This window comes from Cucumis melo, chromosome 8 (assembly GCF_025177605.1).
Source record: "Cucumis melo cultivar AY chromosome 8, USDA_Cmelo_AY_1.0, whole genome shotgun sequence".
In the NCBI taxonomy this organism is placed as follows: Eukaryota; Viridiplantae; Streptophyta; class Magnoliopsida; order Cucurbitales; family Cucurbitaceae; genus Cucumis; species Cucumis melo.
This window is the reverse complement of record NC_066864.1, coordinates 21575248-21589172: the sequence shown is the minus strand read 5'-3', so window position 1 is coordinate 21589172 and position 13925 is coordinate 21575248. Positions and strand designations below refer to the sequence as shown.

Here is a 13925-nt window from a genome sequence, read left to right as displayed (position 1 = left end):
GTGGCAACTGCGTGGATTTCCCTTCTGCACACATGAGAGAAAGAAACTTTCGAAGGGAGAGAAGGGGCGATCGACAGTGATCCGATCGATGACTGGTAGAAGTAAACGACGGGTGGTGGCTGATTATGGCGTGTGGATGTGGCAAGGTCTCGAGTGAGAGAAAACACTAACGATGGGTTGGCCATGCCGACAGCAGAGCAGCGTCACGATGTGACTGGCGGCAATAAAGTTTGCGTTCAGTGGTTGGCCGTCGAGAGGGTTAGAGAGAGAGAGTAAGCTAGATGATGTCAGGATTGCGGGTTTCACCCTATAACCAAAGATTCATAATTTATTCCTCTATTTCCCTTTGTGGGGGAGGGGGAATGGGGGAGGGGTTTGACATGTATGGGTATATTTCTTTTATTTAAAAATAAAAATTAAATATGTAACAACGTTTTTAAAAAGTTTCAAATATAGCAAAGTTCAGTGACAGACTCCAATCGAGACTTTTATGGGCTATCAGTGATGGACCAATATTTTTCAGTATGGTCTATCATTAATAGACCGCTAGGTGTTTATAGTTACTTATACGTTTGTGATTAATAAACCATATACTATGAAAAAGAAAGAAATAAAAATACATAGTTGGTTAAAAAGAATATTTATTCACATATATTACACTATTATTAATCAATTTTGTGCACATAGTGCTTGAACTACCAATCTTGCAGATAAATTTGTAGCATCGCCTAATCCAAATGACTTTGCAGATACATCAATTGAACAACTTTCCATGCCAATGCAAGCTTTTTCCACGAAAAGAGCACTGTTTGTCACATCCCATGAACCTTGCTTAAACGAACCACATTTTCCCTCTGGATTTCCATAGCTAGCAAATTGGATTTCAGAGATGACATGTCCTCCCTGACAAGACAACTCTAATGTGCTTCCTTCATTAGAATTTGCACATATAGTTCCTATTGTGATTGTTTGAACCGACACGTGTTGTGGATTTCCACCAATTTCTTCAAATAAAATCAATGTGTTTGTGTTGCTCGAAAGAAATGATCTTGGAACATGATACCATCTTTGAGAAGGATTTCCACAGTTTTGCACACATTTGCTAGGGTTGTATGCATCTCTATAGTCACATGTTGCGCTGCAACTATCATTGCCAGCAATGAAAGATGGCCAAAATCGGCCTATGCTTTGCCCATTTACCCAAGCTTGGCCTTTTCCCATTCCTTGCATGTCCAAGACTACTGGGTCAATTCCACCAGGTGTCTTAAAGCTAGTCTTGTACCATGTCATTCGCCTTCCGATAGAGTTTTGATTTAGTGCAATCCAATTTGTTCTCTGTGAGAACATTGGGTTGTAAATTTGCTTCATTTCTCCATTTAATCCAACCTTATAAGACCACAAATTTGATGACAAATCAGTTTTCACGTTTCCATCTCCAATTAGATAGATGGGACCTCCATCGATTCCCGTTGGCACCATATCATAAAATGCGTCGTAATTCTTCAACCCAACTGTGGCACTCAAAAGAGTTATTGTGTTGGTTCCTGATTTTAGTAGAACCGGTTTCTCAAACACAAAACTCTGGCCATTACTCCCCCACTGCGACCCAATGTATCTTTTATTAACGAAAGCATGAAGAACATGACCCTTTGTATTCACTTGGAGAGTCACATTTTGAAGTGAAGATGTTCCGTTAGTGTCAACACTCGTCATGTACCAGAAGTAGTCGCTGAAATCAACCGTGACCCTTTTTTGTTCCAAAAGAAGGTTTGCCGCAAATTTACCATTTCCTTGCAGTGTGTCTTTCATAGGTTCTGGAGCCCAAGCCCACGAGAGTTGTGCATTTTCCTTCTCATTTTGCTCCTTCACGAACATAGACGTTTGAGAATTTACTTTTGCAGTGTTGTAAACCTCCTTGTTGCAACCATCAAGAATGCTCACAGACCAAGCTGGTACAAAATATTTTCCATCTGCTTGTAGATCTATGGTGGCATCATTTTTTCCATCTGTGTTGCTTAGAAAGCAAAACCTCTCCCCTGTTGTTGGATTAAAGAATTTCGTTAAAGTTGCAGAGCTACCAAAGTTTTGGTCTGAGCGTGTGCCGTTAGTGAGAATCTTCTCTCCTAACTTGATTGATGCGTGGAGTTGTTTGAGATGCCCCCATTTAGGTTGATTCAAGTTCCCATACTCATCAAGTGGGGCGTTGTAATCGTAAGATGTAGTGATGAATGGACCTCCCGATGTTCTTCCAAAGTTGGTGCCTCCATGATACATGTAATAATTGTTGAAGATGCCGCCAGATTGAAAAAATCTTGCCACAGAAAATGCTACATCTTCTGCAGTTCTGTAAGGGTCTTTGTCGCCCCATTTCTTGAACCATCCCACCCAATTTTCAGTGAACATTTTTGGGCTCTTAGGATTGTTCGGAGTAAAGTTGTCACAGTAGAATCCATTGCACGTATTAATGATAGGTTGTGGGGCATCACTTTGTTGGCACATGATCCATGGAACGCCAATATTGAGAGATTCGGCCATTTGAGCACACCAATTGATATATGCTTTTCCTGCATCTCCATAAGCTGGTGTCATCACATTTCCATACTCATTCTCGATTTGAGCTAATATTATTGGCCCTCCTTGTGAAGCAAAGAGATTGGCTTGTTTACACATATTCACTATCTTTGTCGTGAAAGTTTGCATTTCATTCTTGTAGACTTGATTGTTAGTACGGAGTTGGATTCCTGGCATATTGTGCAACCACACTGGAAAGCCTCCGTAGTTCCACTCGGCACACACGTAAGGACCAATCCTCATGACAACATAAAGTCCAGCATCTTGGATGAGCTGGAAGAATTTAATAAAATCTAAACGTCCAGAGAAATCATATTTTCGTCGTTGTGGCTCGTGACGATCCCAAAAAATGTATGTCTCAATTGCATCAAGTCCACCATCTTTAGCTTTTTGAATAAGATCAGGCCACATTGCTTCAGTGCTGCGTGGATAATGAATTGAGCCTGAAAAGATAATACGTCGTTCTCCGTTGATAATTATCGCATTTGAATCATATGAAACATTGTCTCCTATGCAAAAAGTCAAGCAAGCTAGAGTTGCAACAAGCCATTGAAGCTTAAACATCTTCGATCCCACAACTTATGTCTTTGGTTTATTTGTTTCCTGAATCGATGTGTTTATTTATATAGAATACATATAGTGATAAGGTGAGAGTTCTTTCCTATCTATATTTGTGTTCAAGGTTGTTGATCAATTCTAAACATAGAAAAGCGGCTGACAAAAGTTTTTCGATATGAGTTGCATCCTCTGAAATTGAAGAATTCTAGTTGACCTTAATCCCTCAAATAACCTTTTACCGAATTACAACTATTGTACGCAATTAAAAAGGTTGTGTTTTTTTCCACAGGACAACTTAGGATTCTATTTTTCATTTTTCACATTTGGCCTCATGTTGTAAGCCAACAACTTTAAGGTCAAGCTATTGTAATATGAGCAATTGAATGTAAATAGATAGATAGATATTATATTTGCACCAAACGCAAAGATGACATCAAGATATTTATTTAACAACCCTCTTAAACTGTAGATTTAAATCATTCTCATTATACTCAATTAGCATTAAAACTAATTAATTAAAATTCATGTTCAAATTAATTAAAGATTTTAGTTGTTTGTGAAAATATTGTTTCATTATTTAAAATACTTCTCTAACTTACATATCATGACGTGGGATGTGTGATGTGTGATGGTTGAAACATTGAAGGTAAATGAATCCAAGTGACCCTAGAGGGAACAAAAAAAGAGATGATAAACCGAATAATAGGAAGTAACATATTTTCGGGAGAAAACAAAATTACAAAAAGATAAACTGTTGAAAATTTAATTTATGTCAATATCGAGAAATTCTCTTCAACTACCATCAAAACCATGATACTGTAAAACAAAAAAATGATAGGGTTCAGTTGTAACAGGATAGTTCGTCGTCATCATTTTATGAGTTAAAAAAATTACTTCTGGATAACCTCTTATCTATAAGTTTTGCAAGCATGATGCATCTCCCTTTCTTCAACTTTAATGGAAACCATAGAGGGAAACAATGAAGCTGCTAACTTCAAGTGATGATTCAAGAGTTTATCTTAAACCACGTAGGTGCAAGTTGGCAATATCTTTCAAGAGAATGGAGAACAAAGCGTACACTTTCCATAATGTTTCCAAAGCAGAATATCATTTTAAACATATTGCCTACTCTTCAATAATGAGCCCACTAGAAGATATAATCAAGTAGATAGAAAACAACAAAGACAAACTACAAAATTTGAAGGAGACAACGTAACATTAAATTACACCTAGTTTCATATCGCCTTCTTTGCAAGTTAGAGATATCAATACAATTAGAAACTAAAGATCTTTCATGTAACAACCCGGTCTTTTAAGGTCCCTGACCAGGGTCATTACTACTATGCATGCAATTTTAAAACAAAAATTGGTTGGCCATTAGGCACACAAATCTAGCTGACCTGAAAGTACACAAATCTAGTGTGTACATAGCTATAGGTAGAAGGGTAGTTGCCACTAAGTTATACACTCAACGTGCAACAAGGGGTCTCACATTATATAATCATGTCATAGTAACTTATAACTTTATAGCACGTTCTTATAAATTGTCAGTCATAAACCACACATGGCATCGAATAAAGTTTCTCAGAATGCCTTAAAATTTAATTACATTTTGCCTGTCTCAAAGGCATTCTAGGAGGTTTAAACCTGATATATATCTAGATAATCTTCCATTTTGGCTTACCGAACTCTTTTGAAATTCTAAAATATTGACCCTAAACAATTTTCAACTTTCATACCCCTTAATCGAAGCTGTAAATTCATTATAAAAAAAGGTTCTTAAATGTTTTACCCAAGCTGTCCTTTGTCAAGAAAATGTCTCGGAACCATCGATAATGATAACACAAATTATAGCATTAAAATTGAGCTCAAAAGTGACTTGGAGCAACACCACCAAAGAAACTCATATAAAACGGCACAACCTTGCTAAAGAAGGTTCGAAATGTAGGTTACGGTAGCTGGATGCAGATCAGCGTAAGATTGCGGTGGCAACTGCGTGGATTTCCCTTCTGCACACATGAGAGAAAGAAACTTTCGAAGGGAGAGAAGGGGCGATCGACAGTGATCCGATCGATGACTGGTAGAAGTAAACGACGGGTGGTGGCTGATTATGGCGTGTGGATGTGGCAAGGTCTCGAGTGAGAGAAAACACTAACGATGGGTTGGCCATGCCGACAGCAGAGCAGCGTCACGATGTGACTGGCGGCAATAAAGTTTGCGTTCAGTGGTTGGCCGTCGAGAGGGTTAGAGAGAGAGAGTAAGCTAGATGATGTCAGGATTGCGGGTTTCACCCTATAACCAAAGATTCATAATTTATTCCTCTATTTCCCTTTGTGGGGGAGGGGGAATGGGGGAGGGGTTTGACATGTATGAGTATATTTCTTTTATTTAAAAATAAAAATTAAATATGTAACAACGTTTTTAAAAAGTTTCAAATATAGCAAAGTTCAGTGACAGACTCCAATCGAGACTTTTATGGGCTATCAGTGATGGACCAATATTTTTCAGTATGGTCTATCATTAATAGACCGCTAGGTGTTTATAGTTACTTATACGTTTGTGATTAATAAACCATATACTATGAAAAAGAAAGAAATAAAAATACATAGTTGGTTAAAAAGAATATTTATTCACATATATTACACTATTATTAATCAATTTTGTGCACATAGTGCTTGAACTACCAATCTTGCAGATAAATTTGTAGCATCGCCTAATCCAAATGACTTTGCAGATACATCAATTGAACAACTTTCCATGCCAATGCAAGCTTTTTCCACGAAAAGAGCACTGTTTGTCACATCCCATGAACCTTGCTTAAACGAACCACATTTTCCCTCTGGATTTCCATAGCTAGCAAATTGGATTTCAGAGATGACATGTCCTCCCTGACAAGACAACTCTAATGTGCTTCCTTCATTAGCATTTGCACATATAGTTCCTATTGTGATTGTTTGAACCGACACGTGTTGTGGATTTCCACCAATTTCTTCAAATAAAATCAATGTGTTTGTGTTGCTCGAAAGAAATGATCTTGGAACATGATACCATCTTTGAGAAGGATTTCCACAGTTTTGCACACATTTGCTAGGGTTGTATGCACCTCTATAGTCACATGTTGCGCTGCAACTATCATTGCCAGCAATGAAAGATGGCCAAAATCGGCCTATGCTTTGCCCATTTACCCAAGCTTGGCCTTTTCCCATTCCTTGCATGTCCAAGACTACTGGGTCAATTCCACCAGGTGTCTTAAAGCTAGTCTTGTACCATGTCATTCGCCTTCCGATAGATTTTTGATTTAGTGCAATCCAATTTGTTCTCTGTGAGAACATTGGGTTGTAAATTTGCTTCATTTCTCCATTTAATCCAACCTTATAAGACCACAAATTTGATGACAAATCAGTTTTCACGTTTCCATCTCCAATTAGATAGATGGGACCTCCATCGATTCCCGTTGGCACCATATCATAAAATGCGTCGTAATTCTTCAACCCAACTGTGGCACTCAAAAGAGTTATTGTGTTGGTTCCTGATTTTAGTAGAACCGGTTTCTCAAACACAAAACTCTGGCCATTACTCCCCCACTGCGACCCAATGTATCTTTTATTAACGAAAGCATGAATAACATGACCCTTTGTATTCACTTGGAGAGTCACATTTTGAAGTGAAGATGTTCCGTTAGTGTCAACACTCGTCATGTACCAGAAGTAGTCGCTGAAATCAACCGTGACCCTTTTTTGTTCCAAAAGAAGGTTTGCCGCAAATTTACCATTTCCTTGCAGTGTGTCTTTCATAGGTTCTGGAGCCCAAGCCCACGAGAGTTGTGCATTTTCCTTCTCATTTTGCTCCTTCACGAACATAGACGTTTGAGAATTTACTTTTGCAGTGTTGTAAACCTCCTTGTTGCAACCATCAAGAATGCTCACAGACCAAGCTGGTACAAAATATTTTCCATCTGCTTGTAGATCTATGGTGGCATCATTTTTTCCATCTGTGTTGCTTAGAAAGCAAAACCTCTCCCCTGTTGTTGGATTAAAGAATTTCGTTAAAGTTGCAGAGCTACCAAAGTTTTGGTCTGAGCGTGTGCCGTTAGTGAGAATCTTCTCTCCTAACTTGATTGATGCGTGGAGTTGTTTGAGATGCCCCCATTTAGGTTGATTCAAGTTCCCATACTCATCAAGTGGGGCGTTGTAATCGTAAGATGTAGTGATGAATGGACCTCCCGATGTTCTTCCAAAGTTGGTGCCTCCATGATACATGTAATAATTGTTGAAGATGCCGCCAGATTGAAAAAATCTTGCCACAGAAAATGCTACATCTTCTGCAGTTCTGTAAGGGTCTTTGTCGCCCCATTTCTTGAACCATCCCACCCAATTTTCAGTGAACATTTTTGGGCTCTTAGGATTGTTCGGAGTAAAGTTGTCACAGTAGAATCCATTGCACGTATTAATGATAGGTTGTGGGGCATCACTTTGTTGGCACATGATCCATGGAACGCCAATATTGAGAGATTCGGCCATTTGAGCACACCAATTGATATATGCTTTTCCTGCATCTCCATAAGCTGGTGTCATCACATTTCCATACTCATTCTCGATTTGAGCTAATATTATTGGCCCTCCTTGTGAAGCAAAGAGATTGGCTTGTTTACACATATTCACTATCTTTGTCGTGAAAGTTTGCATTTCATTCTTGTAGACTTGATTGTTAGTACGGAGTTGGATTCCTGGCATATTGTGCAACCACACTGGAAAGCCTCCGTAGTTCCACTCGGCACACACGTAAGGACCAATCCTCATGACAACATAAAGTCCAGCATCTTGGATGAGCTGGAAGAATTTAATAAAATCTAAACGTCCAGAGAAATCATATTTTCGTCGTTGTGGCTCGTGACGATCCCAAAAAATGTATGTCTCAATTGCATCAAGTCCACCATCTTTAGCTTTTTGAATAAGATCAGGCCACATTGCTTCAGTGCTGCGTGGATAATGAATTGAGCCTGAAAAGATAATACGTCGTTCTCCGTTGATAATTATCGCATTTGAATCATATGAAACATTGTCTCCTATGCAAAAAGTCAAGCAAGCTAGAGTTGCAACAAGCCATTGAAGCTTAAACATCTTCGATCCCACAACTTATGTCTTTGGTTTATTTGTTTCCTGAATCGATGTGTTTATTTATATAGAATACATATAGTGATAAGGTGAGAGTTCTTTCCTATCTATATTTGTGTTCAAGGTTGTTGATCAATTCTAAACATAGAAAAGCGGCTGACAAAAGTTTTTCGATATGAGTTGCATCCTCTGAAATTGAAGAATTCTAGTTGACCTTAATCCCTCAAATAACCTTTTACCGAATTACAACTATTGTACGCAATTAAAAAGGTTGTGTTTTTTTCCACAGGACAACTTAGGATTCTATTTTTCATTTTTCACATTTGGCCTCATGTTGTAAGCCAACAACTTTAAGGTCAAGCTATTGTAATATGAGCAATTGAATGTAAATAGATAGATAGATATTATATTTGCACCAAACGCAAAGATGACATCAAGATATTTATTTAACAACCCTCTTAAACTGTAGATTTAAATCATTCTCATTATACTCAATTAGCATTAAAACTAATTAATTAAAATTCATGTTCAAATTAATTAAAGATTTTAGTTGTTTGTGAAAATATTGTTTCATTATTTAAAATACTTCTCTAACTTACATATCATGACGTGGGATGTGTGATGTGTGATGGTTGAAACATTGAAGGTAAATGAATCCAAGTGACCCTAGAGGGAACAAAAAAAGAGATGATAAACCGAATAATAGGAAGTAACATATTTTCGGGAGAAAACAAAATTACAAAAAGATAAACTGTTGAAAATTTAATTTATGTCAATATCGAGAAATTCTCTTCAACTACCATCAAAACCATGATACTGTAAAACAAAAAAATGATAGGGTTCAGTTGTAACAGGATAGTTCGTCGTCATCATTTTATGAGTTAAAAAAATTACTTCTGGATAACCTCTTATCTATAAGTTTTGCAAGCATGATGCATCTCCCTTTCTTCAACTTTAATGGAAACCATAGAGGGAAACAATGAAGCTGCTAACTTCAAGTGATGATTCAAGAGTTTATCTTAAACCACGTAGGTGCAAGTTGGCAATATCTTTCAAGAGAATGGAGAACAAAGCGTACACTTTCCATAATGTTTCCAAAGCAGAATATCATTTTAAACATATTGCCTACTCTTCAATAATGAGCCCACTAGAAGATATAATCAAGTAGATAGAAAACAACAAAGACAAACTACAAAATTTGAAGGAGACAACGTAACATTAAATTACACCTAGTTTCATATCGCCTTCTTTGCAAGTTAGAGATATCAATACAATTAGAAACTAAAGATCTTTCATGTAACAACCCGGTCTTTTAAGGTCCCTGACCAGGGTCATTACTACTATGCATGCAATTTTAAAACAAAAATTGGTTGGCCATTAGGCACACAAATCTAGCTGACCTGAAAGTACACAAATCTAGTGTGTACATAGCTATAGGTAGAAGGGTAGTTGCCACTAAGTTATACACTCAACGTGCAACAAGGGGTCTCACATTATATAATCATGTCATAGTAACTTATAACTTTATAGCACGTTCTTATAAATTGTCAGTCATAAACCACACATGGCATCGAATAAAGTTTCTCAGAATGCCTTAAAATTTAATTACATTTTGCCTGTCTCAAAGGCATTCTAGGAGGTTTAAACCTGATATATATCTAGATAATCTTCCATTTTGGCTTACCGAACTCTTTTGAAATTCTAAAATATTGACCCTAAACAATTTTCAACTTTCATACCCCTTAATCGAAGCTGTAAATTCATTATAAAAAAAGGTTCTTAAATGTTTTACCCAAGCTGTCCTTTGTCAAGAAAATGTCTCGGAACCATCGATAATGATAACACAAATTATAGCATTAAAATTGAGCTCAAAAGTGACTTGGAGCAACACCACCAAAGAAACTCATATAAAACGGCACAACCTTGCTAAAGAAGGTTCGAAATGTAGGTTACGGTAGCTGGATGCAGATCAGCGTAAGATTGCGGTGGCAACTGCGTGGATTTCCCTTCTGCACACATGAGAGAAAGAAACTTTCGAAGGGAGAGAAGGGGCGATCGACAGTGATCCGATCGATGACTGGTAGAAGTAAACGACGGGTGGTGGCTGATTATGGCGTGTGGATGTGGCAAGGTCTCGAGTGAGAGAAAACACTAACGATGGGTTGGCCATGCCGACAGCAGAGCAGCGTCACGATGTGACTGGCGGCAATAAAGTTTGCGTTCAGTGGTTGGCCGTCGAGAGGGTTAGAGAGAGAGAGTAAGCTAGATGATGTCAGGATTGCGGGTTTCACCCTATAACCAAAGATTCATAATTTATTCCTCTATTTCCCTTTGTGGGGGAGGGGGAATGGGGGAGGGGTTTGACATGTATGAGTATATTTCTTTTATTTAAAAATAAAAATTAAATATGTAACAACGTTTTTAAAAAGTTTCAAATATAGCAAAGTTCAGTGACAGACTCCAATCGAGACTTTTATGGGCTATCAGTGATGGACCAATATTTTTCAGTATGGTCTATCATTAATAGACCGCTAGGTGTTTATAGTTACTTATACGTTTGTGATTAATAAACCATATACTATGAAAAAGAAAGAAATAAAAATACATAGTTGGTTAAAAAGAATATTTATTCACATATATTACACTATTATTAATCAATTTTGTGCACATAGTGCTTGAACTACCAATCTTGCAGATAAATTTGTAGCATCGCCTAATCCAAATGACTTTGCAGATACATCAATTGAACAACTTTCCATGCCAATGCAAGCTTTTTCCACGAAAAGAGCACTGTTTGTCACATCCCATGAACCTTGCTTAAACGAACCACATTTTCCCTCTGGATTTCCATAGCTAGCAAATTGGATTTCAGAGATGACATGTCCTCCCTGACAAGACAACTCTAATGTGCTTCCTTCATTAGCATTTGCACATATAGTTCCTATTGTGATTGTTTGAACCGACACGTGTTGTGGATTTCCACCAATTTCTTCAAATAAAATCAATGTGTTTGTGTTGCTCGAAAGAAATGATCTTGGAACATGATACCATCTTTGAGAAGGATTTCCACAGTTTTGCACACATTTGCTAGGGTTGTATGCACCTCTATAGTCACATGTTGCGCTGCAACTATCATTGCCAGCAATGAAAGATGGCCAAAATCGGCCTATGCTTTGCCCATTTACCCAAGCTTGGCCTTTTCCCATTCCTTGCATGTCCAAGACTACTGGGTCAATTCCACCAGGTGTCTTAAAGCTAGTCTTGTACCATGTCATTCGCCTTCCGATAGATTTTTGATTTAGTGCAATCCAATTTGTTCTCTGTGAGAACATTGGGTTGTAAATTTGCTTCATTTCTCCATTTAATCCAACCTTATAAGACCACAAATTTGATGACAAATCAGTTTTCACGTTTCCATCTCCAATTAGATAGATGGGACCTCCATCGATTCCCGTTGGCACCATATCATAAAATGCGTCGTAATTCTTCAACCCAACTGTGGCACTCAAAAGAGTTATTGTGTTGGTTCCTGATTTTAGTAGAACCGGTTTCTCAAACACAAAACTCTGGCCATTACTCCCCCACTGCGACCCAATGTATCTTTTATTAACGAAAGCATGAATAACATGACCCTTTGTATTCACTTGGAGAGTCACATTTTGAAGTGAAGATGTTCCGTTAGTGTCAACACTCGTCATGTACCAGAAGTAGTCGCTGAAATCAACCGTGACCCTTTTTTGTTCCAAAAGAAGGTTTGCCGCAAATTTACCATTTCCTTGCAGTGTGTCTTTCATAGGTTCTGGAGCCCAAGCCCACGAGAGTTGTGCATTTTCCTTCTCATTTTGCTCCTTCACGAACATAGACGTTTGAGAATTTACTTTTGCAGTGTTGTAAACCTCCTTGTTGCAACCATCAAGAATGCTCACAGACCAAGCTGGTACAAAATATTTTCCATCTGCTTGTAGATCTATGGTGGCATCATTTTTTCCATCTGTGTTGCTTAGAAAGCAAAACCTCTCCCCTGTTGTTGGATTAAAGAATTTCGTTAAAGTTGCAGAGCTACCAAAGTTTTGGTCTGAGCGTGTGCCGTTAGTGAGAATCTTCTCTCCTAACTTGATTGATGCGTGGAGTTGTTTGAGATGCCCCCATTTAGGTTGATTCAAGTTCCCATACTCATCAAGTGGGGCGTTGTAATCGTAAGATGTAGTGATGAATGGACCTCCCGATGTTCTTCCAAAGTTGGTGCCTCCATGATACATGTAATAATTGTTGAAGATGCCGCCAGATTGAAAAAATCTTGCCACAGAAAATGCTACATCTTCTGCAGTTCTGTAAGGGTCTTTGTCGCCCCATTTCTTGAACCATCCCACCCAATTTTCAGTGAACATTTTTGGGCTCTTAGGATTGTTCGGAGTAAAGTTGTCACAGTAGAATCCATTGCACGTATTAATGATAGGTTGTGGGGCATCACTTTGTTGGCACATGATCCATGGAACGCCAATATTGAGAGATTCGGCCATTTGAGCACACCAATTGATATATGCTTTTCCTGCATCTCCATAAGCTGGTGTCATCACATTTCCATACTCATTCTCGATTTGAGCTAATATTATTGGCCCTCCTTGTGAAGCAAAGAGATTGGCTTGTTTACACATATTCACTATCTTTGTCGTGAAAGTTTGCATTTCATTCTTGTAGACTTGATTGTTAGTACGGAGTTGGATTCCTGGCATATTGTGCAACCACACTGGAAAGCCTCCGTAGTTCCACTCGGCACACACGTAAGGACCAATCCTCATGACAACATAAAGTCCAGCATCTTGGATGAGCTGGAAGAATTTAATAAAATCTAAACGTCCAGAGAAATCATATTTTCGTCGTTGTGGCTCGTGACGATCCCAAAAAATGTATGTCTCAATTGCATCAAGTCCACCATCTTTAGCTTTTTGAATAAGATCAGGCCACATTGCTTCAGTGCTGCGTGGATAATGAATTGAGCCTGAAAAGATAATACGTCGTTCTCCGTTGATAATTATCGCATTTGAATCATATGAAACATTGTCTCCTATGCAAAAAGTCAAGCAAGCTAGAGTTGCAACAAGCCATTGAAGCTTAAACATCTTCGATCCCACAACTTATGTCTTTGGTTTATTTGTTTCCTGAATCGATGTGTTTATTTATATAGAATACATATAGTGATAAGGTGAGAGTTCTTTCCTATCTATATTTGTGTTCAAGGTTGTTGATCAATTCTAAACATAGAAAAGCGGCTGACAAAAGTTTTTCGATATGAGTTGCATCCTCTGAAATTGAAGAATTCTAGTTGACCTTAATCCCTCAAATAACCTTTTACCGAATTACAACTATTGTACGCAATTAAAAAGGTTGTGTTTTTTTCCACAGGACAACTTAGGATTCTATTTTTCATTTTTCACATTTGGCCTCATGTTGTAAGCCAACAACTTTAAGGTCAAGCTATTGTAATATGAGCAATTGAATGTAAATAGATAGATAGATATTATATTTGCACCAAACGCAAAGATGACATCAAGATATTTATTTAACAACCCTCTTAAACTGTAGATTTAAATCATTCTCATTATACTCAATTAGCATTAAAACTAATTAATTAAAATTCATGTTCAAATTAATTAAAGATTTTAGTTGTTTGTGAAAATATTG

General features: G+C 37.8%; 3 protein-coding genes across 3 annotated transcripts; all 3 read right to left on the bottom strand.

Moving 5' to 3' along the window:
• Nucleotides 1-669: 669 nt before the first annotated feature.
• On the bottom strand, nt 670-3135 carry LOC127150683 (beta-galactosidase 15-like). The gene has a single exon (XM_051089185.1). It carries the CDS (start codon nt 3133-3135, stop codon nt 670-672), a length of 2466 nt encoding a protein of 821 aa, XP_050945142.1.
• A 2648-nt stretch (nt 3136-5783) lies between these two features.
• LOC127150682 (beta-galactosidase 7-like) lies at nt 5784-8249 on the bottom strand. The gene has a single exon (XM_051089184.1). It carries the CDS (start codon nt 8247-8249, stop codon nt 5784-5786), a length of 2466 nt encoding a protein of 821 aa, XP_050945141.1.
• Nucleotides 8250-10897: 2648 nt separating this feature from the next.
• On the bottom strand, nt 10898-13363 carry LOC127150681 (beta-galactosidase 7-like). The gene has a single exon (XM_051089183.1). The coding sequence runs from the start codon at nt 13361-13363 to the stop codon at nt 10898-10900; it is 2466 nt and encodes an 821-aa protein (XP_050945140.1).
• Nucleotides 13364-13925: the final 562 nt, after the last annotated feature.

Coding starts and splice junctions, on each gene's coding strand:
- LOC127150681 (XM_051089183.1), bottom strand. CDS start 13,363: ATGTTTAAGCTTCAATGGCTTGTTGCAACTCTAGCTTGCTTGACTTTT.
- LOC127150682 (XM_051089184.1), bottom strand. CDS start 8,249: ATGTTTAAGCTTCAATGGCTTGTTGCAACTCTAGCTTGCTTGACTTTT.
- LOC127150683 (XM_051089185.1), bottom strand. CDS start 3,135: ATGTTTAAGCTTCAATGGCTTGTTGCAACTCTAGCTTGCTTGACTTTT.